General features: G+C 39.7%; 1 protein-coding gene across 1 annotated transcript; it reads left to right on the top strand.

Annotated features, from left to right (window-relative positions):
* Positions 1 to 1,641: 1,641 nt before the first annotated feature.
* SARAF (store-operated calcium entry associated regulatory factor) lies at positions 1,642 to 19,599 on the top strand. The gene is made up of 6 exons (XM_030832430.3): positions 1,642 to 1,981; positions 10,167 to 10,345; positions 13,526 to 13,943; positions 16,482 to 16,611; positions 17,244 to 17,389; positions 18,775 to 19,599. The coding sequence occupies exons 1-6, from the start codon at positions 1,879 to 1,881 to the stop codon at positions 18,798 to 18,800; spliced, it is 1,002 nt and encodes a 333-aa protein (XP_030688290.1). The 5' UTR covers positions 1,642 to 1,878; the 3' UTR covers positions 18,801 to 19,599.
* The last annotated feature ends 1,445 nt before the right edge of the window (positions 19,600 to 21,044 follow it).

Below are 21,044 nucleotides of genomic sequence, written 5' to 3'. Positions count from 1 at the left end.
TCTCTTTTTAAGGTAATTAGTGAACTCTACCTTTCAAAATCCAAAGGTCACTTTCAGGCTCAGCAGCCATGGCCCACGGGCCCAGCCGCTCTGCGGCATGTGGCATCCTCCCGGACCGGCGCACGAACCCGCGTCCCGTACATCGGCAGGCGGACTCAACCACTGCGCCACCAGGGAAGCCCCCCAAAGGTCACTTTTTGATCCAAACTTTCAACAACAATGGACACTGGTGACCATTCTTTCTCTCAACTACCATACCACTGTTCTCCTGTTTGTTTCTTATACCTCATCAGAGATTTCTTTTCAGACTCTTTCTAGGAACTTCTGCTCAAGGTTCAAATGTTAGTGTTCTCTTAATTTGGTTCTGGGCCTCCGTCTTTGCTATATCTAAATTCTCTCCCTATGAATTGTATCTCTTCCTGTGGCATTAAATACTGTCTTCTTTTTGATAGCATAACTACCAAGTTTACCTTGGCTTTGAAATTCAGACTTGTATATCCAAGTGTCCATTTGACATGTCTACCTGGATTCCTAAAAGTCACCTCAAACCTAATATGTGGAGACCAGAATTCTCTATTATCTTTATTCCAGTCCCACTTGGTCCCACTCCAAGCCACCACTGTTATGCCTCCTCTTGTTCCACTCTTCCCCAAACTTACTTTGCTTCAGTTGCCCTGGCTTTGTTTGCCTCTCCCAACCCCTAAGTTTTGTTTTATTCATTGCTGTATCCCCAGTGCCTAGAACAGTGCCTGGCAGGTACTGTTAGGTGCTAAATAGATAAAGGTGTTAATCAAATTACTGAATGATGTTCCTCAAAACAGAAACTTAGGGCATTTGCATCCACTGTTCCCCAGGCGGTGAAGGCTCTCCCCCGATCTTTGTATTTTCTCATCATTCAGGTCTCAAAGCTTCAAAATCACTTCCTCAGCAAGGCCTTCCCTGAAGTTGGCTCCTAGTCTCTACTGTATCACCCTGTTTTATTTTCATCAATGCACTTATCACTATTATCTTTGTTTATTAATTTATTGTTTAATTTTGTTTATCTTAGTTCTCATCAGTGTAAGCTCCATGAGTACAGGGACCTTGTCTGCATACTCCAAGCTGAAAACAGCGCCAGACACATACTAGGCGTTCAACCTATATTTGTGGAATGAATGAATGAAGGAGAGAAATCCAGGACTGTCAGACCTCAAAGATAATGCCTATGCACTCTTAACTGTTTTCCCTGGCTGGTTCTTTATTTAGGTGGTAGTTTCTCCTCCGGATATCTTGTAAATTCCCACGGTCTCCACGTGGAAGGAAATATGTGAATGTTCTGAGCTTCTGAAACCAGACAATATATTTCCGTGCTGCCTCTCTCAAATCCACTCTGTATTTAGCAAACTAATGGAACACAAATCATGCGCCAGACGCTATGCTAGTTGCTGAAGACGTGAAGTTGAGTAAGGCACAGTAGCGTCCCTCGGGAAGGTTATTAAGGTTTTGTAAATAACGTGACTACACTTAGATTTTGCGTTGTGATGGTTTCAGTCTTCGCGCTGAATCTTTAGGAGGGTGGCCCTAGGCCCCGCCCACAGCCTCTGCGTCCCGCCCTTGGCTCCGCCCTCAACGGCGGCACCCCGCCCTCGACTCCGCCCGCAGCCGCGCTGGGCTCCAGAGGCGGGGACAGCAGCGACCACTCCAGTTACCCCACGGGCTGCTGCTGTAGTGACGTCAGACTGGCGCACGGACCTTCCCTGCAGCAGGGGTCCTGCGGTAGACCTTCCTTTTTCCGCGGCGGAAGCTGCCGGCGTCGGTGCTTAACGGTGCGCGGCCTTCCGCAGCCAGGGTTCCGACCTGCGAGCTCCCGGCAGCCGCGCGCCATCTTCACCGAGCGCCATGGTTTCGGCCGGCGGGCCGGAAGCGGCTGGACGCTGCGCTCTGTTCAGCCTCCTTTTGCTTCTGTTGATCGCGGGCTCTGCCCGGGGCTGGAGCGACCCTGGTGAGTGCTGCCTTCACTCCCCCCTTCCTGCTGCCTTCAAGCAGCGCTAAGAGGCTCCACCATTTCTGTTCGCCGCCCCTTGAGCCCTTCTACCCTAATTCCTCATTTCCATCCTCCTCGCTGTTCATCTGTGCCCTACCTGGCCTCTTTGCTCTTCCCAGACGTCCTCCTGGACGAGTGTGGACTGTTGGGGAGTGGGGGGGGCAGGACTACTCTAGTGTTGTTAATGTTCCCTTCTCCCTTGCTTGGACTCCCAGAATTTGCCCACCTTCTTCTTTCTCGGGCTACAGCCCTCATCCCCTGGGTCTGGCTGGAAAGCTCGACCCTCACCTGCGCATTTTGCTTTGTTGTCAAGACTGTCTGATGTCATCGTCGCTGACTCTTGTCATGGCTGCCTGTTGCTGTACCTGGCAGTTGCCATGGCACCGGCAGTCCTTGAGTCACACTTCGTGGACAGGGCTGCAAACCTTGGAGGTAGGTTAGCAGAATCATGGACTGTACTATTTATGTGATCACAACTCACGCTGCTTATTCTGACCATTACAGTGACGTTCATTGCGTTACACCAGCTTTTCCTGTTGAATTAAAAACAATTTTTTTTTTGTGATGGTACACGATAAGTGATTTCTAGGAAAAATAGTTCTTTCATATCACTATGTTATTAGAATTGTCTAACGAATTTTTATGGGATCGAGAATATTCCATGTAATTAATACATATGTGTGTGTATATATATGTATACATACATACATACAGTTTTCCATTTAATAAATGATGCATGCTGTTAAGTTGGAGTGATGTAAAAAATGACTTTCAAACAATGAAAACATCATTTTTGTTTTGGGGAGTAAAGATGTTAAAAGCATGGAAAGTGTACCCATATTGCAGTCGTGATTTGGTGATAGGAAATGCCTGTGTTTTTGAACTTAAGCAACAGATTTATTTCTGAAGCTTCTTATTTTTTATTCTTAAATGCTAAAATGAGAGAGAAGGTGTTATTTGTAAGTACTTGATTTTGAGTACTCCTTTGATGTGGATGTTTTATTACTAATTAATAAAAAGCCAAGTTGGATTTAAATGTCTGTACATTTTCCTTATGTATTTCTAGAAAGTTTTATATAGATAGAAGACTTTGATCAGAATTACAATTTAAAAACTGGATTAAAACATTAGTTGAACCCTCAATCAATTCTTGAATAAAAAGAGGAGGTTTTAAAAAAAAATGGTTTACAGATGAAGAGTCGGGAATAAAAAAACGGAGCCAAATTAAACTAATGATGAACCTTTTCCTGGTAGCTCTTTGTCTACCTACTCTATAAAACTATTGTTCTGGAACAAAAGGCACAAAAATATTTTGCAGAGTAAACACAAACTACTTGGACTTAAATTTCTTTTGAGGAACTATTTTATGAAGGCATTTTATTGAGTTAGTTTTTTCAAGTAGTTTTATCAAGCAGTAGTCAGTCCCTCGTTTGTCTTTTGTTTGACTTTGGTTGTACTCACTTTGTCTTTAGCTAACATAAAGCAAAAATTTGTCCAGAAAAAAAAAAATTGTACCAGTTCTAAAGAGATTACCTAAAAATTTTCACAATTCTTTATTGAGCTGCTTTGTATTTGTCACTCTTCTGGGTGTTGGGAATATTGCAGTGAACAAAACAGTGTTTTGCCCTGGAGTTTACACCTATTGAGGAGAAATAGAAAATGAACAAATCAGGTAAATAGCATGTCATATTGTGAATAGTAGTTTGGACATTGATAAAAACAGGGTAAGGAGGACAGGGTGTGCAGGCAGAAGCAGGGATTTTCAAAATATACGTTAGTCAGGGAAGAAGTCACTGTTAAGGTGACATTTGATGAGAACCCTGAAGGGATGGGTCTGCTATGACCTGTATTCTATCCCATTCTATTCTGTTCTATATTTTTTTAATATGATCTGTTTTTTTTTTTCTTTTTCTTTTTTTTGCGATACATGGGCCCCTCACTGTTGTGGCCTCTCCCGTTGCGGAGCACAGGCTCCGGACGCGCAGGCTAAGCGGCCATGGCTCACGGGCTTAGCCGCTCCGCATCATGTGGGATCTTCCCGGACCGGGGCACGAACCCGTGTCCCCTGCATCGGCAGGCGGACTCTCAACCACTGCGCCACCAGGGAAGCCCTAATATGATCTGTATTTTAAAGGCACATTCTGTCTGCTCTGTGGAAAACAGACTGTGGGAGCGAGAGTGGGTGGGGGGAAGCTGGGAGGCCAGTGAAGGGACTGCTTGTACAGTAAGTCCCGAGAGTGGTGATGGTTGGCGGCGGGGGGTGGGGGGGAAAGCAGTGCAGTTGGTGAGAGTGGTGGGCTTCTCAGCTGTTCTGAAGGTGGAGATGACATGATACTCTAAGGGATTAGATATAGGGGTTAGACGAGGAGAGAAGACAAAGATAACTCCAAGGTTTTGGATCTTGAGTGACTAGAAGGATGGAATTACCCTTTCCTGACATGTGGGATTGTGGGAGAATCAGGCTTGGGGGAGTTTGGTTTTGTTCATCTTAAGTTTAAGACCTGCAAGTGGATTTTGATTTGTGAGTCTGGACTTCAGGGAAATGTGTGTCACCCTTGACTGATGTACTAGTGGAGTAAGGTTGTGAGCATTTTGTTCTTAGACCTTGTCTTAGTTCGAGCTGCTATCACAAAATACCACAGACTGGGTGGTAAGCAGCATTTATTCCTTGCATTCTGAGGCTGGGAAGTCTGAGATCAAGGTGCGAGCATGTTTGGTGTCTGGAGAGGGCCCTCTTCCTGCTCTGCAGATGACTGTCTTCTTGTTATGTTCTCACATAACAAGAGTTGGGGTGGGGCGGGGTGGGGGTAGGTGGGATTGAGTGGGTGGATGGGGGCCCTGGTCTCTTCCTCTTCCTACATGGGCACTAATCCCATCACTGGGGCTCCATCCTCATGAGCTCATCTAAAACTAATCACCTCCTGAAGGCCCTGCCTCCAAATGCCACCACATTGGGGATTAAGGCTTCAACATATGTATTCTGATTACAAAACATAGTAACCTTTAGGATCTCTAGGGAGGAAAGATGCTGTAGAGTCATAGTAATGATAACACATAGGTATATGGCTCCTTAAACATTCTCAATAATATTTATCATACTTGATCACCTATTATGTGTCGAGTACTCTGCCAGATAATTTTAGTAAATCATATCTAAACTTCACAGTCAATTTTAAGGTTGATATTGTTTTAACTTTACAGGTCATTTCTATACAGATAAATTGACTTGGCCAAAGTCATATAGCAAGTTGGTGGTGGGAATTTAGTTCAGTGTTCTTTGCATTATCTCAGCCCTGCTACAACAAATTCAAGTTGTTATTATTCCCATGATTTAGTTTAATAATATTCTGATTTTTTAAACCATTGAACATTTTCATTGTTATAATTTTTTATTTATTAGGAGGTAGTTTGAGTTTAATATAGCATATTTTATTTTAGTATAGTTCTTGGAAATTTAGATATTTGGATCATGTGGAATTAAATTTTTATATAGCTTCAGGTGGTTTTTATTCTAGCTGTGTAGTCAGTTATGACAAAACCATTTATTAAAGAAGACATCCTTTTTCCACTAAATGGAAAAGCCTGCTTTTGCTGGTTGGAGAAGAGTTTCCTTTCATTTAAGGAGTAGTCTCAGAATCACTATTCTGTACAGTATTACCGAGATCCCACTTGAGGCTACTGCAACTCATTGTAACTCAGACCCAATTTACTCTACTTCTTAAATTACTTGTGGGTTTGAGATGCATCATTTGTCTTTCCTCACACAGGCTAAGCAGGGCAGAAAGAGTTGTGCAGAATATTGAGTTTTGTCAACGGTAAAGGATGCCATTGTGCTTTGTTTTATAAAAAAAATATGGTGATGCTTGATAAAAAAAAATACACCTAGAACACAAAAAACCCACTTTATCTTGTATTGAATTTCCACATATATCTGGATTTATTTCTAGACTTTCTTTTGTTTCACAGTTCACTTGTCTGTTTCTGTTACTATCCCATACTATTTTGATTATTTTAATTTTATAGTAAGCTTTATTATTTGGTAAAACAATGCATTTTTTTTTTTTTTTTGCGTTACATGGGCCTCTCACTGCCGCGGCCTCTCCCGTTGCGGAGCACAGGCCCCGGACGTGCAGGCCCAGTGGCCATGGCCCTCGGGCCCAGCTGCTCCATGGCACGCGGGATCCTCCCAGACCGAGGCACGAACCCGCGCCCCCTGCATCGGCAGGCGGACTCCCAACCACCGCGCCACCAGGGAAGCCCCATTTTTTAAAAATTGACATATTATTGACTTATAATATTAGTGTCATGTTTACAACATATTAGTTTAATATTTTTATAGATTATACTCCATTTAAAGTTATTACAAAACAATGGCTCTATTTCCTTGTGCTGTACAATATATCCTTTTTGCTTATTTAAGCAATGTATTCTTTTTTTTTTTTTCGGTACGCGGGGCTCTCACTGTTGTGGCCTCTCCCGTTGTGGAGCACAGGCTCCGCACGCGCAGGCTCAGTGGCCATGGCTCATGGGCTCAGCCGCTCCGCGGCATGTGGGATCCTCCTGAACCGGGGCACGAACCCGTGTCCCCTGCATCGGCAGGCGGACTCTCAACCACTGCGCCCCCAGGGAAGCCCTTAAATGTTGATATATTTTAATGTAAGTTACAGGCATCATGATAGGCCATAACTAAATCCTTCAGTATAAGCCTTTTTTTAATGAACTTTTCCCCACCTAGTAAAAATAACATTACATCTAACAAAATTGACCCTAATTTCTTAATATCAACTAATTACTCATTCCATAGCCAGATATCACAGTTGTCCCTAAAATGTCTAAACTAGTTTGTTCAAACCAGGGCCCAGTCCAGGACCAGTCATTGCATCTGACTGAATTATCCCTTTAGTCTTTTGAAAATGTAGAATGGTCTCTTTTTTCATGCTCCTGCTTTGCTGAAGGGATTGGGCCAGTTATCCTTTAGAATATCCTACGTTCTGGATTCTGTTTTCTCATGACATTGTTTTAGCATTTTTTTTTCTTCCTTGTATTTCTAGTAAGCTTAAAGCTAGGTCCAAAGGATTGATTAGATTCATATTAAATACTTCTGAGGATTACATCATAGGAGATGGTGTAATATCGATCTTTATACCGTTAGCAGTGCTAAGTTTGACTAGTGGATTACAGTGGCTTATTTCTCACCTGTGAAGTTACATTTTTCCCCTTTTGTGACTAGAGAGCACTCCATGTAATGTTACTTGGCAGTATACCAATATCCATTCACTTAATGATTTTAAAACTAATTAATCCTTTTCTGAATCTGTTTATTTAGGGGTTGTAAGATGGTGATTTTTCTAATTCTATCACTTCTTCTGCATTTATTGATTGATATTCTTCAGTAAAGTTGAGATTTTCCTTATCAACTGAGGCTATTTCAGATTATGGTTCTGGCTGGAAAGTCAGGATAAACATTTAATTTAAAATCTTTAATTGCTAGTTTTCAAAGTGAGGTAATTGGTAGCCACTTTAAGTATAGACAAGTGAGTTTTTGGCTTTCCCTTTAAGTATTATTATGGATTCTTGGGTTTTCATAGATTGAACATGATTTGCCAAGTATAGTCACTATCTTGCTGGTCAGTCTTGCTTTTGGTGTCTTAAGATCTTTCCCATCCCAGGATCATAAACATATTCTTTCTTTTTGTGTTTTCTTCTAGTACTTTTAATTTGTTGTTCATTTTGTGGTAAGTGTTTAACCATCAGGGATTAATTTTTATACATTGTGCACATGATCAGTTTTCCTAATTCTGTGTTACTGTTTACATTATTATAGATTTAATTACAGATATGTTTTGATTGCTGTAACCCAATTTTCCTTTCTTTGTTGTTACTGGTTTTCAGCTGTCTTTTTCCATTTTATATGTTATTATATTACTTTATATTATTATATTTCTAGTTTTATTGTATTTTGGTGAGAGAAGGGTGACCAGTAAGTCTCAGCTTAGTCAAATTTATTAAGCTCTTTTTTTGGTAAATAAATATAAATAAGATCTGTATTTGCTGACGTGAGGGAATATCCTTGATGTCTGATTAAGTGCAAAAGCATGTGAAGAGTAATGTGTACTGTATGATTCAATTTTATAAAAATAAACTAACAAAAATCAAAACAACCCCTGTATATGTATCTGTTTGTGTGAGCAAGAAGAAGGTGCTGACCAGGCTGCTAGTTTTGGTTATCACAGAAATGTGAAATTGGAGGAGGAATGGATTTCTCTTTTTAAAAGGAAAAAGTGTTACTTTTAGATTTAAAAAAATTGTGAAATATGCATATGTATGTATGTGTGTATGTATATATGTGTGTGTATGTATGTGTGTGTATATATGTATATGAATGAAAAGAGCTTGGGAGACCATCTAGGGATGTAGCTTCTTCTCAAGCAGCTTTCACCTTGTAGTGCTTACTTTAGTCAGCTCCAGTTCAAGAGCTGCCGTTTCCTGTTGCTTTTAGGGATTCCATTATGTGTGTCAGGTTGGTTCTCAGTTTTCCCACTTGCTGGTCTGGCACTTCACTTATATTTAGGACTCTAGTCACCTAACTATTGGTCCATCTGCTTTCACCTTCCAAAATTCTGTTACCATCTCCTTTTCTGTTTTGCCTGACCTTGTTTGTTCACATCGGCAAAACAATTCATTTATTGTACTTTCAGTGGAATTTGAGAGGCAGCAAATTTTGCTAATTTAATAGGGAATTGGGTGCTAACAAAATGGTGGAAAGTGATGTCTGCTACATCTGCAGCAGTGAACACTGGATGGCTCACATCAAGCCTTTTTGCATCCACGACGCTAATTACGGAGCACTGGACAGTGTCAGGAAAACCCTGAGCCCCCATGACTGCCTGCTAGCCTGGGCACAGTCTGAGTTTAAGCTCTGATCTCCGGATCTCGCTTAAGTCCCTCCGGTTGACAGAACCGAAATCACTTTTGGGATTTGTAGCTGCAAGAGGTTTTAGGAGTCTTTTAGCTTTGCAAGAAGTCATACCAGTTTGAGGGCAAAATGTGTGTTGAGTGAACCAATCCGCAGTATCTTCCATCATAATCTGAGGATGATAAGTAGGAAGACTATTCATTTTCCAATAACACTTCAAAATTCACTTATGTATTGATACATCAGTGCCGGCCATAATTTCCTTGTTTTGACTTCTTCTTTTTAAACTGCTTTGTCAATATGATTTTTAATTTGTGAAATAGTTTAACTTTTTAATTTTTAAAATTGTGAAATATTTAAAATATTTAAACCCACAGAAGTACACAATGAAAACCCACGTACTCACCACCCAGTTTTATTGAATCTTTACATTGTACTATATTTGCAAGCAAACCTCCCCCCTGCAAAGTAATAAAACATTAGGGATAGAGAGCGAAAGTCTCTGCTCTCCCTCTGTCCTCAGTGGTGCTCTGAATTTGATGCTTAGTTATTCCTATGCATGTTTTCACGCTACTGGTATATACACGTATAGACCTTAACAATATGTAGTACTGTTTTGCCAGTTTTCGCGGTTTATGTAAAGCCATCCTACTAAACATTCTACAACTTGCATTTTGCTTAAAATGTTTTTACTATTTCTATTCCGATACATGAATTCTAGTTCATTCATTTTAACTGCTGTAGAATATTCCACTTTGTGAATAGGCCAAAATTTTATTAAACCGTTCATCTGTTGACAGACGTTTAAGTCATTAAGTGTGCTTCAGGAACATTCATGTATATGTTTTGCTATTTTAATTAACCATTGATATTATTGTCAATTGTCATACAGTAGTACAACGTTTCAGGTTAATGAACTTTTGGTTCTGATTTTGCAAAAATTACGTGGAACTCACGATATAGAAGCAGTTTAGGGGACATCAATCCTGAAATGAAGGGAGACCTTAAAGGAGTGACTTTCTGACTTTTGTGCAAAAGGCGTGAAGGTTGTTGCGATGGCTTTGGGATTTGGGAAACTGTTCCATCTTCTCTTCCTTAGTCATCCTCAAAAGGCAAGAAAGAGCCTTACTTTTGAAAGTATTTTCGATGACAAGAGTTTTACTAGAATGAATCTTTCTATATGACAAGATATTTACCATCTGTTTATCTGTGTTCTTACTGTTTCAGACAGAGTATTGTTGCGGGATATAAAAGCTCTTACCCTCCACTATGACCGCTATACTACTTCCCGTAGGTTGGATCCGATCCCACAGTTGAAATGTGTTGGAGGCACAGCTGGATGTGATTCTTATACCCCCAAAGTCATACAGTGTCAGAACAAAGGCTGGGATGGTTATGATGTACAGGTAATACTCTTTATGTTGATGGAAGTCTAAATGGAATCCTTTTCAGTGAAGTGTTTATTAAGACATTATTCAGTATTTTGGGGAAGTACATATAGAAAATCTCTGGTTACCTAAAATATATAAATATAAATCAGTGATTCGGTCTCTGAAAGGAACATCCTCTGAAAGAAATGAACTGATTTTAAAGCCTGGAAATATTCATTGTAATCTTTATACCAAAACTTTCTCATAAAACATTAGTAAATTTTCAAAACTTTTCATATACTTGGGGGTGGGGGGTAGAGGATTTCTTTTGATTGTCATTTCTCTGTCATTCCTCAAAGAATACCAACCTATCCTTAAAAAATAAAGTTAAGATGATAAGGAATTGTAGATTGTAAGTGGGGGTGGGGTTCCCGTGTCCCTATTGTGCTTCAAATGCTTGATTTTAAAAAGTTGTTTTAGAGCTGAGGGTGGTTACTTACGAGTGAAAGCATTTCAGTGGGCTTTATTGTCTTCAGGTCTTTGGCATTTTGTACTTAGGATAGACCACCTCCTTGAAGTTCCAAAATTTGTTATCCTTTAGAAATGTAATAGATTTTAAGTGAATTCAGTTTAAATCAATACGAATAGATTTCGACTTCGTATTCTGCCTGCTTTCAGAAAGGATTTAAGATGGTTGGTCATTCGGCCAGAAACTTGCTTTGACAGTTTTCCCTTCCATCAGAGTGATATTCTTGTTTGAGACAACCTTTGTGCCTAGTGTATGCAGTTCAGGGAGAGAGTTCATATTTGCTTGGTGATATGTATTTCACAACATTTTTTCCTAGTCTTGCTAACCAAATCACAGAATCTTCAGGTTAAAGCTGAAGTTACTTTTACTTTTATATTACTTTTCAGTCTTGATGGGAAAAAGTCATTCATTAAACATACATTAAACAGTATTATACAAAAATGAATGATGGAGTCACAACCCTCAAGAAACTCTCTTCCTAGGAGAATAGATAAGACAAGCACTCACATTACATCTAGGTGCCAACAAAGTATTGTAAAGTCACGTCCAGCTTGGGGGATTGGGAAAGACTTGAAGAAGAAAGTATTATATGTACTGTGTTAGTAAGGAAGGATAACATTTTTAGAGCTGAAGAGATAGAGAAGGGAGTGAATGGCATGAGCAAAGAAGTATAGAGGATGTCATACATTGACTTATGTTTAGTAGCAGGAGAGAGCCTCTTCTAATTCCAAGAGTATAAATATTATAATTAGAAGCCACTTTTAGTATATGCTATTAAGGAAATGACAATTAACATGAAATACCGATAGACATTGAGTTTATTTACCTAAATCAACAAGCTTATAAATCTTCCTCCAAATAAAATTATTTAAAAAATGGAACAGTGTAGAACAACAACAACAAAATAGAAAAATTGTACATTATCCAAATTAAAAACTTTTAGGCTTCAACAGACACCATCAAGAAAGCGAAAAGGACACACACAATAGGAGAAAGCTTTTGCAGTCATATATCTGATTGGGGACTTGTGTCCAGAGTATATGAAGAACTATTACAACTCAGTAAGAAGACATATAACCAAATTTAACAGTGGGTAAGGCATCTGACTAGACATTTCTCCAAAGAAGATAGGCAGATGGCCAATAAACATGTGAAAAAATGTTCAGCATCATTAGCTGAAAAAGTGTGCAGCATCAGGGAAATACAAATCAAAACCACAGTAAGACACCAGTTCCTACAACAGGATGCCTGTGATCAGAAAGGCTAGTAGCAGGTGTTGGTGCGGATGTGGAGAGACCCTCATACACTGCCATTAGGGATGTGAAACGGCGCAGCCACCTTGGAAAACGCGCAGTTTCTCAAAGGTTTAAACATAGAGTTACTGAATGCCTAGTCATTCGACTCCTAGGTGTGTACCCAAGAGACTTGAAAATGTGTGTCCACACAGAAACATACTAAACGTTGTGGCAGCGTTATTCATAAAAGGCAAAAAGTAGAAACAACCCAAGCGCCCATCGTTGATGAATGAAGAAACAAAATGTGGTATAGCCATACGATGGAATGTTATTTAGCCATAAAAAGGAATGCAGTGCTGATTTATGCTACAACATGTGTGAACCCTGAAAACATTCTGCCAGGTGAAAGAAGCCAGTCACGTAGGACCACGTATTGTATGATTCCGTTTACATGAAATGTCCAGAATAGGGGAATCCTTGCAGACAGATTGGTGGTTGCTTAGAGCTAAGAGACCTGGGGGGAAACAGGAAGTGACTGCTAAAGGAGATGAGATTTCTTTTGGGGGCGATGAAAATATTCTAAAATTGATTGTGATGATGGTTGCACAGCTCTGTGAATACACTAAAAACCATTGAAATGGGTGAGTGTCTAGTATGTGAATTATATATGAATAAAGCTGATATAGTGTACCTGAAGTTTGAAAGAGGAAGATAATTTGTCCAAAAAAGAGAAAAGCAATAGAACCAATCAGATCTCTTTTGGCTTATATCTTTTTTAATGTTGATAGAGAAGCATATTACCTACTCAGCTCAAAGTAGTTATAGAATTCAAACTAGACCTGGGTTTTTTTTTTTTATGCTGGAAAATTTTGAGGCTAGCATAGATTCTTTTTGCAGTTTTTCTTAATGTCTTTTTAAAAAAACTTAAGAAAATTACTTAATGGATTGGACCTTGGGGAAGGTAGACCATGGTTTTTATAGAATTTGTGTAGGAAGTTTTTCTCAAAAGGTTGTATCAACAGCTACCAGATATTCATATATGATGCTGATATTTGAGCCTTAATGTTGAAAATTTTTAAAGAAAGCATTTTTAAAGAAAGCATCTTCAACAGTGGTTAAAAAGTTGACATTTAAAAAATTTGCTTAAAATTAATAAATCAGGGAATGCTTAATATGTACAAAAGAATTCTTTACATCTATATGTAAGGAATAAGGAATAGTAATAAAATGAGCACTCATGTACCCACCACCTAGCTTAAGTAGAATGTTAATATCACCAGTATCTTGGAAGCCCCTGGTTTGCCCTCCCCCAGCACAGAAATACTCGTCCTGAATTATCATTCCCTCGCTTCATTTTGCTGTTTTATGACAGCTATTTAGCCCAAATAATATATATTAAATGAAAAAAAAAATCTTTTGCTTCTAATAACCTGTTTCTACTTTTCTTCACAGTGGGAATGTAAGACCGATTTAGATATCGCGTACAAATTTGGAAAAACTGTGGTGAGCTGTGAAGGCTATGAATCCTCTGAAGACCAGTATGTACTGAGAGGTTCCTGTGGCTTGGAGTATCACTTAGATTACACGGAACTTGGCCTGAAGAAATCGAGAGAGTCTGGAAAAAACCATGGCTTTAACTCTTTCTCTGATTATTATAATAAGTTGTACTCCCGAGAATCTTGTAGCATCAGTGGAGTGCTTACCATCGTGGTGCTACTTGCTATTGCCTTTGGAGTTTATAAATTCTTCCTTAGTAATGGTCATGATTCTCCTCCACCATATTCTGAGTATCCTCCATATTCCCATCGTTATCAGAGATTCACCAATTCTGAAGGACCCTCTCCTGCAGGCTTTAAGTCTGAGTTCACAGGTATGTTTTCCTAGGCAATGGCAGTAAGTAGGATAGAAGTCAGGTAGTGAATCCTGTGCTGGTTTCTGATATAGAAAATGGTTGCATTGGGAAACCAAAGCAGATTTGTCTTATTTTTTTACTTTCAACTTCTTTTACCTCTTCTGTTCTGTTTCTCTATAAGGTTAATTGTGATTACTGTTTTAAGGATGCATGATTAAACTGCAAATCATCTCAATCAAACTTGATCAGATTTGGTAATAAGCATTTACCTTGAACTCTGTCTCGCAACACACATAAAATTTTATTCACTGAGTATTACAGAGGTCAACATAAAAGTAAAACAATTAAATTTCCAGAAGAAAACATAGGAAAATATTTGTCAGGGTAGGCAAAACTTTCTTAGAATGCAAAAAATACCAGCCAAAAAGAAAAGAGGGATAAATTAGACTTTATTTAAATTAAGAATGTCTAGTCATCAAAGACAACATTAAGAGGGTGAATAGGCGAGCCACAGACTGGGAGAAGGCATTTGTAAAACATATTTTCAACAAAGCACGTGTATTTACAGTACATAAAGAACTCCCACAAATCCGAGAAAAGACAGACAACCTAATTAAAAAAATGGACAGAGGATTTGAACAGCCATTTTATAGTAAAAGAAAATATCCAGATGTCCAATAAAAGTTTGAAAAGGTGTTCAGCATCATTAGTCTTCAGGAAAATGCAGATTAAAATCTGAGTTCTTAATTAACCACCATTTAATCATCTTAATGGCTAACATTAAAAAGACAGAGTACCAAGTAATGGCAAGGATGTAGTTAACTGGAACTTGCTGGAAGGAGTTAAAAGGATAAAACACTTTGGAAAACTGTCAGTATCTACTGAAACTAGACATACGCCATCCAATGACCCAGCAATTTCATTCCTAGATGCATACCTAAGAGAAATGCATGCATGTGTGTGCAAAAAGATCTGCACAAGAATGTTCACAGCAGCTGTATTCACAGCAGCCAAAAACTGGATATAGAATGTCTGTAAACATTCGAATGAGACAAAGTGTTTTTTTTCACACATTGGACTACTTACTATACATAAATTTAGAAAAAAACAAAAACAAAACTGATATATGCAGTGGTAGAGGTCGACTCTCATGGACATAATGATACACCAGAAGAGTACCTCCGTATGATTCTATTTATAAAAAGTTCAAGAATGGGTAAAACCAAAGTGTGGTGAGAAAAGTCAGAGTCGGCTTCTCTCTGACATGGGTGGGTATCTACTGGGAGTTGTCGTGAGGGAGTCTCTGCGTGCTAGAAAGGTTTTACTGATGTGGGTAGTGATTACATGCATGGGCACATACATACAGATTTATTATGCTGTACATGTGGGATTAGCACAGTTCCCTTTATGTATATGATACAGCAATTTAAGAAAAACTTCCTCTGAGCAGAAGATATTTTTTTTTTTTGGTCCCTTGTAAGACCCGACTTCCCAACCAACAAATATCCTCCACTTGGATTCCTCCATTAGACACTCAGGTACAGCTCTCAACCTGGAGCTTCTAGACGTGTCCACACAGTAGAAAGGAAGTAGCTCTGACACGTGGGGTCGTCTTCTAGTAGCTGATCTGGAGCAGGGCAGATGTGACCTTACGGGAAGAAACCACCCTCCCCTGCCTTAAAAACATATCCCTCCTTTTCCTTGTGTTTGGGAAAGGCAGGTGCTCCTTAGTTACAAACCAGTATTTTATTTTATTTTATTTATTTATTTATTTATTTATTTTTTGCGGTACGCGGGCCTCTCACTGTTGTGGCCTCTCCTGTTGCGGAGCACAGGCTCCGGTCGCGCAGGCTCAGCGGCCATGGCTCATGGGCCTAGCCGCTCCGTGGTATTTGGGATCTTCCCGGACCGGGGCACGAACCCGTGTCCCCTGCATCGGCAGGCGGACTCTCAACCACTGCGCCACCAGGGAAGCCCTAAACCAGTATTTTATAAATACACTTTTTGAATACACTTGTTTATAAGTTGAAGTATTATTATTTTTTATTTTTATTCTTTTTAAAAATTTATTTTTTTATTTTTGGCTGCGTTGGGTCTTCGTTGCAGTGCACAGGCTTTCTCTAGTTGCAGGCAGCGGGGACTACTCTTCGTTGCAGTGCGCAGGCTTCTCATTGTGGTGGCTTCTCTTGTTGTGGAGCACAGGCTCTAGACACGTGGGCTTCAGTAGTTGCAGCATGCAGGCTCAGTAGCTGTGGCTCGCGGGCTCAGTAGTTGTGGCTCATGGGCTCAGTAGTTGTGGCTTGCGGGCTCTAGAGCATAGGCTCAGCAGTTGTGGTGCACAGGCTTAGTTGCTCCTTGGCACGTGGGATCTTCCTGGACCAGGGCTCGAACCCTGGTCCCCTGCATTGGCAGGCGGATTCTTAACCACTGTGCCACCAGGAAAGTCCCCTGAGTATTATTATTAAAGCATACAGATGAAACAATTGAAATGTCATATTATCTTTAGTTCTGTAGACTATGGTTTAAGAGAGAATACATAATCATTTTTATTTTTAGGACCGCATGGTGCAACTTCTGGTTTTGGCAGTGCTTTCACTGGACAACAAGGACATGAAAATTCAGGACCAGGGTTCTGGACTGGCTTGGGAACTGGAGGAATATTAGGATATTTGTTTGGCAGCAATAGGTAAGCTTTGCATTTATCTCACCTGCTCTTTAATTCAGCCTTTCTTTAGAGGCTTCTTTGTTTTACTTACAATTTGACTGGATTTGTTTTGTTAAGGACAATAAATTATGGTGACATTACCCTATTAAATCAGATTCTCTGGGGATGGGAAAGAATGCCATCTGTGCTTTGATCAATATCATATGTGTTGTTTTCTTTCACATGTCATGCTTATAGATCTGAGTTAGAAGCAAGACTGTTGACTCGACATCTGAGAAGGCAGGAAAGAACACAACATTTGGGGCACAGTTGGCATTCTGGTTTGGTTGGAGAATGATAGAAGCAAGGGTGGAAAGAGCTTGTGACCAGATTTTGGAATGTCTTCAGTTTAAATAGTAGTTTAAGTTTAGATTGTATTTGAATGCGAATTCAGAAAGAAAGAACCTTTATTCCCTGTCATTTTCTTTCCTCATAGCAATGACCATAAGAATGGCAGAAATATAAAACAGTGTTTATTTTATGTTAATCCTAATATACCAGAACACTGAGGAAAAAACACTTGATAAAAATTGTTTTCTGATGGTTTAGGAATAGGAGGGTATTTAAAAATCATAGTCACAAGAAAAATGCCTGACACACTTTTGTCTTTATAGAGCAGCAACACCCTTTTCTGACTCGTGGTACTACCCATCCTCATACTCCAGCTCGTGGAATAGGCGTGCTTATTCACCACTTCGTGGAGACCCAGGAAGCTATTCAGCGTGTTCAAGCTCAGAGCCAAAAACCAGAACAGCGTCAGGTGAGAGCAAAAAATCAAGAAGTTCCTATTCAGTAAAGTACAGAAACAATTTGGAACTTAGATGATTAACTATACATTTAGCAGTCATGGTTTTATGTGGTATACTCACCAGAAATATTAGTTGCACAATTAACTGAGATTAAAATATAATTCAGATCTATTCTTTCCTCCCACTTCTGTTCTTTAAAACTCAAACAGAAATTTGGTTTAGATTCATGTCTGTCACTAACCAAGGTTTTAACTTAAACCTTCCTGGACGTTGGTTTCCATGTATGTTTAATTCTGGTTAATCTCTAGGGGTCCTTTAAGCTCTAAAATGGGAATTTTCTAGGTAGAAGGTTGAACTTTTCAGTTTGGTAGAACTCAATAAAAATGTATTGAGCCATTATTTAAATCATTGTCAAAAATATGTTTATTGCAAGTGACTAAGAGGAAATTTTGTAAAGAAGCAGAGATAAAATTGAGTTAATATTCATACAGTGGAATACTGTGCAGCAGTAAGAATAAGTAAATAGTTGTATGCGATAATGTGGATAAATTTATCAGATGTAAAGAAAGAAGCCAGACACACAAGAATATGTACAATATGATTGCAACATTCATGTTTTATAAATATACATGTTTAAAAACAAGCAAAACTAATCTGTGGTGTTACATGTTAAGATAGTGGTTGCTTTGGGGGAGAAAAAGAGGTGGTAATAATTGAGAAGATATATAAAGATATAACTACGTAGGACATAATGTGACAAAAGGAACCACATTCTCAGTGGAAACAAGAATTGTAAGAAACTGTATATATCAACTAGAAATGTATGGGACTTAGGTGAAGAAAATCATAAGACATTACCAAATAACCTACAGGAAGATCTGAGGAAAATTGAGTTTCCAGATGGGAACACTGTGGTCTTGTAACCTGTCTGTTAGCATGTTTGCATCTTGGGGGAGCTGGGGGTGCCTAGGTAACCTTTACCATCAAAAGTCCGTGACCCTCCCCCATGTTACTTCTATTTACCGCTGGAGTCGTGAGAGGTAGCAGGGCCTGGCTTAGGCTCCACTGGCCTCTCTGCTGTTTGGCTCAGACTTCGGGTCTTGCCTGTACCACGCTGGCCCCAGCACAGAACACATCTTTGGTTTCCTGACTAAAAGTTATTGCCAGCAAGCGTGTGTGTGTTTAGCAGACTTGATGCTGATTGGATGGCTGGAAGGGCTCTTGTGGGGAGTTGATGCACTGAGTCCTGCAGCCCTGGTCCACAAGCTCATTCTCTCCTTCTTCCCTCGTGTGTCGTATCATTTGCTAACAATAAACGTGTATTACTGTTGTAATTTTATAAGCAATTCTAATGCATTTTAAAAAACTAATATAAAATTTACTCTTCTCATTCTAGGATATGGTGGTACCAGAAGACGATAAGAAAGTAAAAAGTTGGGATCAAACACTGGATGCAAAACTTCTGATTTTTCATCACTTTCTCTTATAAAACGTGCCCCTTGCTAACAGCTGGGGAAAGGGAATATGCAAAAGTTCTGTGGTGTTTTGTCCTGTATAGCTTTTTGTGTTCTGTTATTTGAGGCTAGGGGTTGACATGACAAAATGCTTATCTAGAGAATCATGTTTGTGTAACATGCAGATGTATATTATAGTTTTTGAAAGTGATGACTACTGTAGAATGCTGAGAATGTATTGTGTGATTTCTGACACCTGTGATGCCATAAGAAGCATTAAGAATGAAGGCTTTATACCAATAGACACTGAGTACAGAAATTTTCTGTCTTAGGTGGTTTTAGTTGTTGATTCATTACATCATAGAAGCGATAATAATCTATTTGGTATGTGTTATTGGGTGTTTGCTGTTCTTCAAACATTTAAACCAAACTTTGGACTACTAATTATACTTCCTTGTGTGTTTTGATCACTTCTGAGCTCAGGAGCTTTGAACCTGTCAGTGGTGTGTGGGGTTCTGGTAAGTGAGAACTACCTTTTTAGGAAAAGGTAGAAAATAAGTATCTAGAAGGTTATTGTGAATGGCAGTGTGCTGACAAAAATGCTTGAAGCCTCCGTATTCATTTTTTTAAGAAGTAAAGTTCAAGTGCTTCAGCAAAGGTTTTCTAATAACAGAAGCATGTAGTTCTCTGTGGAATCTCAGATGCTGTAGCAGTCTGTGTCAGTCTTACATTAAAATGACAGAAAAAATAAAAACAAACAACGGGTTTTATTCTTTCTTTCTACCAGCCTTGACACAAATTGGTGTTACTTTTTTACCTTTTTTTTCCCCAAAGGAAAGGGGGTTCATGCAGAAGTTCTCTCTCCCTAAACAGTAATTTCCTGTGGTAGTCTTGCCTTAGCTCCTGGTCACACAAAAAACCTAAATTCAGGAATTCCCAGTTATACTCATTAAACTTCATTATTCTGCTAGGAAAGACAAGAACAGATTTGTGTTGTTATTATCACTACATATACTACTAATTCTTTTTATTTATTTATTTATTTTCTTTTACTGAAGTATAGTTGCTGTAAAATATATGTTACAGATGTACAATATAGTGATTCACAATTTTTTTTTTTTTTTTTTTTTTTTTTGCGGTGCGCGGGCCTCTCACTGTTGTGGCCTCTCCCATCGCAGAGCACAGGCTCCGGACGCACAGGCTCAGCGGCCATGGCTCACGGGCCCAGCCACTCCATGGCATGTGGGATCTTCCCGGACCGGGGCACGAACCTGCGTCCCCTGCATCGGCAGGCGGACTCTCAACCACTGTGCCACCAGGGAAGCCCAATGATTCACAATTTTTATATGTTTTAGTCCACTTATAGGTATTATAAAATATTGGTTTTATTCCCTGTGTTGTACAATATATCCTTGTAGCTTATTTTGTACCTAATAGTTTGTACCTCTTAATTCTCTACCCCTATATTACCCCTCTATCTCCCCTCTCTCCTCTAGTAACCACTATTTTGTTCTCTATATCTGTGTAGATACTAATTCTTATACCTACAGTAGTCATTGTACCTTAACCAATGGGTTTCAGGATTCTTGCTTGCCTTTCTTTTTGTTTTGGCTGCACTGCCCACAGGACTGCCAGGGAATTCCCCCAGGATTCTTGCTTTCTTGAAAATTAAGGGTAATTTTGGAGAGCAATGCCAGCTTGTATTTTCCCTGACATAGAACTGCTCATGGTGGCATGCGCAAGTATCTGGCTTGGTGACCTTTTGACATCAGAGGGCTGAAAACTCCACCTTCAGATCCTGTTAAGTGCCTGCATTTTTGAAACTAGAGGCCTGTAGCTTAGTTACACCTATGCAGAATGGGATAAATTGCCCAGCAAAGAAAAATCCAAGATACCAGGCAGATTTTTACCACAGTTATCTATGCTGTGTGGCTGACAGGGTCTTGGTGCTCTGGCCGGGTGTCAGGCCTGAGCCTCTGAGGTGTGAGAGCCGGGTTCAGGATATTGGACCACCAGAGACCTCCTGGCCCCATGTAATATTGCTGAGAGCTCTGCCAGAGATCTCTGTCTCAATGCTAAGACCCAGCTCCACTCAATGACCAGCAAGCTCCAGTGCTGGACACCCTATGCCAAACAACTGGCAAGACAGGAACACAACCCCACCCATTAGCAGAGAGGCTGCCTAAAATGATAATGAGTTCACAGACACCCC

The sequence above is a fragment of the Globicephala melas genome, chromosome 21, assembly GCF_963455315.2.
Source record: "Globicephala melas chromosome 21, mGloMel1.2, whole genome shotgun sequence".
Taxonomy (NCBI): domain Eukaryota; kingdom Metazoa; phylum Chordata; class Mammalia; order Artiodactyla; family Delphinidae; genus Globicephala; species Globicephala melas.
Note: the sequence above shows the minus strand (reverse complement) of the source record. Positions and strands in the feature narration are given on the sequence as shown.